The sequence below is a fragment of the Galleria mellonella genome, unplaced genomic scaffold, assembly GCF_026898425.1.
Source record: "Galleria mellonella isolate WM207_F2 unplaced genomic scaffold, CSIRO_AGI_GalMel_v1 utg1432, whole genome shotgun sequence".
Taxonomy (NCBI): Eukaryota; Metazoa; Arthropoda; class Insecta; order Lepidoptera; family Pyralidae; genus Galleria; species Galleria mellonella.
Genome location: NW_026441998.1, coordinates 154,883 through 159,195, shown reverse-complemented (window position 1 = coordinate 159,195; position 4,313 = coordinate 154,883). Strand labels below are relative to the sequence as shown.

General features: G+C 32.5%; 1 protein-coding gene across 1 annotated transcript; it reads left to right on the top strand.

Moving 5' to 3' along the window:
* LOC128200000 (uncharacterized) lies at nt 1–2,588 on the top strand. Its single transcript, XM_052891754.1, has 2 exons — nt 1–143; nt 667–2,588. The coding sequence occupies exon 2, from the start codon at nt 672–674 to the stop codon at nt 2,541–2,543; it is 1,872 nt and encodes a 623-aa protein (XP_052747714.1). The 5' UTR covers nt 1–143; nt 667–671; the 3' UTR covers nt 2,544–2,588.
* Nucleotides 2,589–4,313: the final 1,725 nt, after the last annotated feature.

Below are 4,313 nucleotides of genomic sequence, written 5' to 3'. Positions count from 1 at the left end.
TCACTGTCAAACGTGTTCACTATTACTCTGACTCTGGTAACGTGACTTCCTGGTAACGTGTTAGGTAGGAAAAGCAGTAAAAAAGTGCATATTAAGGGAGCAGATTTGAAATAATATTTATACTTAACAAGAAATAATTAAAGGTAAGTGGATTTTTGAATGATACAATTATATCATGATCACTTAACAATTTTAACTTAAAATTAGATGTATTATTACAAGCTTTTATTTAGCTTGCGTTATGTAAATAAAAGTATGTAGGTATGTTCGTATGTTGATGCAATTATCCTCAATCCTCAACCGACTGGGATAAAATTTTCCATACACGTTTATTTTGGATGATAGTGCATAGTTAGCTGAGAGTCGTCATTGGATAATAATGGTGGATAGCCTAAGATGTGTACTAGATATTTATTTTTAACATAATATGCGTAAGTACCTAATCGAATTAAAGAAGTTGCTGAGAAAAATACAGAACAATACGATAATAAACTAGCGTCTGCGTTTAATCCTCCGAGGAGATGTAATTTTACAAAGGTTTTTGTATTTATTTTATTATTTTTTTAATAAATTTATTGTAAATAACAAGAAATAATCATTGTAAAAAAATAGGCACTCTATTGTTGAATTTTCGTCAGACCAACTAATCATCGTTCATTTTTTTAGGTTCAATGGGGAGACCTAAAGATTTACGCATATGGGAGCACTACCGTACTTTACCAAACAAGTCTGTTTCTTGCAAGCTTTGTAATAAGGTCTACAAATTCAGTAATGCTGCCAAAATGCTTCAACATCTTATCACTTGTCCAAAATCTCCAGAAACATTAAAAGACTCTATGAAACTTATAAAAGATAGCTCGTCCAAAACCAAAATGTCTGGACTGTCAGAGATAGAGACAAATGATTCTTTTATAAGCCCCTCGTCGTCTGCTAACACTACAATAAATGCTGAGTTTCAAGACACCGATGATCATATAAAAACAGAATTAGCGAGAGCTATATTTGTAACAGGGACGCCATTATCGATGGTGCAACATCCCTTATGGATACAATTTTTCGAAAAATTGCAACCAAAATTTAAAATACCTTCACGTAAAGCTTTAGCGACAAAATACTTAGATAAAATATATAGAGAAATGCGTTTTGAGTTAAATGAGGAACTAAATGCTTGTAGTTACTTACACCTTCAGTGCGATGGCTGGTCTAATTTAAGAAATGAAGGAATAATAAACTTTCTTATATCAAAACCTCAACCTGCATACGTTAAAAGTTTGAATACAGAAAGTAATCCTCACACTAGTGAATACCTTAGCCAAGAAGTTGAAAAAGTAATGAAAGTGTATGGAGCAAATAAGTTTCTTGTACTTATTGGCGATAACGCTAGAAATATACAAAAGGCATTCGAATTAACAAAACTCAAATATCCACATGTTGTTCCTCTCGGTTGCTGTGCACATATCCTTAACTTGTTGTGCCAAGATATTGTAAAGATACAAGAAGTAACTGTGTTTATTATGCAAGCCATAAATATAATAAAAACTGTTAAAAGGAGTCAACGATTAAGTTCCTTGTTGATAAAATCAAGGCAGGGTGAAGATTCTACACAAACACTAAAATTGCCTTGTGCTACAAGATGGGGAAGTCATGTTACTTCGTTAAAAAGTTTGAAAGCAAATAAGATAGCTTTGCAAATATTAACAGTTAGAGAAGATGTGGTAATTTCAAGAGATATTAAAGATTTAATTCTAAGTGATGATTTCTGGACGAAGACAGGGGAATGTATAAGTATTTTGGAACCAGTCACTGAAAGCATATTTTACTTAGAGAGCGACCAGAATCGTTTGCATCGCACATACATTACATTTAGAGATGTACAAGCTAAGATACGTTTTGCATTAAATGAGATTTCGACATTGAGCGAAGAAAGCAAACAGCAGATTCTAACATCAGTATCTTCAAGATGCAATATGGCAATGAGGCCAATACATTTTGCAGCATATATTCTAGACCCCAGGACTCTAGGAGTCGAACTTACTCAAGAGGAAGAACTTAAGGGTATGGAGTTTATCTACAATTTAAGCCAACACTTAAGTTTGTCAAATGTAATGGCAGATTTGGCGTGTTATAAAGCTAAAGAAAACTTTTGGGCCAGAGGATTTGTATGGAGCTCATTAGATAGCATTGAGCCCCTAATATGGTGGAAAGGTATTTGTGGTTCCACTGAGTTAAGCAAAGTAGCGATTCGTATTCTATCAGCTCCCTGTACTTCGGCAGCCACTGAGCGTTCCTTTAGTATCCAAGGCTACATACATAATAACAAAAGAAATCGACTTACAACTGAAAGAACTGAAAAAATTTCATTCATTTGTTATAACTGGAATCTTAAACATAAAGCTGAATGCGAGGACATTCAGTTTAATGAAGAAAATACCTTAGAAGCTTTCATTGAGCAAGTAAATGAACATAACAGTTTAGACGAAATAGAGCCTATCGAACCTATACAATTCATTGCTTGTAATAACTCTGAATCTGACAGTGATTGACTGTAGTTTTACATTTTACTTTCATCTCTTTCTTAATAAACTCAAAATCAAATTAAAAGTTTTTTATTCTGTAGGCTGCATAATAATATTGTCTATGTCCAGTATAGTGGACGTTTTGCGGCTGAGATGACGATGATGAAGTACAAAATCATAAACACCCAAAAATTTGGGTGTTTATGGGGTTTAAACCCAATAAACCCAAAACACCCGGTTTTTACCCACCAGACTTTAAACCCACCCAGGTGGATTGCCCATCTCTAACTATATTAGATGGAGGATATAAGGCTACATTTTGTCCTGGTCAGTATACATATTTAGGTCACGTGGACGAAGTCGCGGGTAAAAGCTAGAATAAAAATATCAGAATATTTTATTGATTAAACAAGTAGATAGGTATGGCATGAGTATTGCAACTTATAACACTTGAGCCGGGTTGGTCATTGAATCACGTTTTGCGAAGTCATCTCGTCAGAAAGTTACAATCGGAATTCTTGATGTGTGGGACATTTCTGTTGAAGTGTAACATTATTATTACATATGCACTTATATATATATATATATATATATATATATATATATATATATATATATATATATATATATATATATATATATAATAATAAATTTCGTGGCATTATATATATGTTCATGGTGGTATTGTTCGTGGGCCAGCGGGATGTCCGGGACTTCACTTTGGTTTTCAATTTGTTGTTTTTGAATTCGTTTGTTCATTAACAGTTTATTTTATACATGTAAAGTTGATTTGGTCAATACGCAGACTTTTAGTTCTCTTTAATTTTCACATTTATTAGATTAGAAGTGGGATAGAATTTTAAAAATGCATCTATCCCGCTTCTTCTTCTTTTGCCTATAAATGAGAAAAAGAATCTAAAACAATATTATTTTGACATGATTACCAAAAAAAAGTAAGTAATTTTAAGTTAAAACTAAAATTGCTAAACACAAGAAGGAAGAAAAGCTGATATGATTAATTTGACTGTCACCTTAGTTGCATAAATAAAAATATACCTATATATATATATATATATATATATATATATATATATATATATATATATATATATATATATATATAGTGCAATTTTAGTTTTAACTTAAAATTACTTACTTTTTTTTGGTAATCATGTCAAAATAATATTGTTTTAGATTCTTTTTCTCATTTATAGGCAAAAGAAGAAGCGGGATAGATGCATTTTTAAAATTCTATTCCACTTCTAATCTAATAAATGTGAAAATTAAAGAGAACTAAAAGTCTGCGTATTGACCAAATCAACTTTACATGTATAAAATAAACTCTTAATGAACAAACGAATTCAAAAACAACAAATTGAAAACCAAAGTGAAGTCCCGGACATCCCGCTGGCCCACGAACAATACCACCATGAACATATATATAATGCCACGAACGAGCATATATATATATATATATATATATATATATAGGAAGACTTTTTACAAAAGTCGATTGTTTGGGTACCTCTGTTCCATTCGTGTTTCACCGTGAAGCAGTTGTGTTTGCATGGCTGTGTTTCGGTTTGAAGGGTGGGATATGGCGTGAATTTACTGGATACAGAGGAATAACACCTGAATCCTCAGAAATGGCAACGCATGGGAGGTATCATAGGCGAAACAGTATACTCTGTTATGTCCACGGTACTGCTCATGTCTATAGGTGACGGTTACCACTTTGCATCAGGTGGGCCGTCAGCTTGTTTTCCATTCTAAGTAGTATAAAAATAAAATTCAATT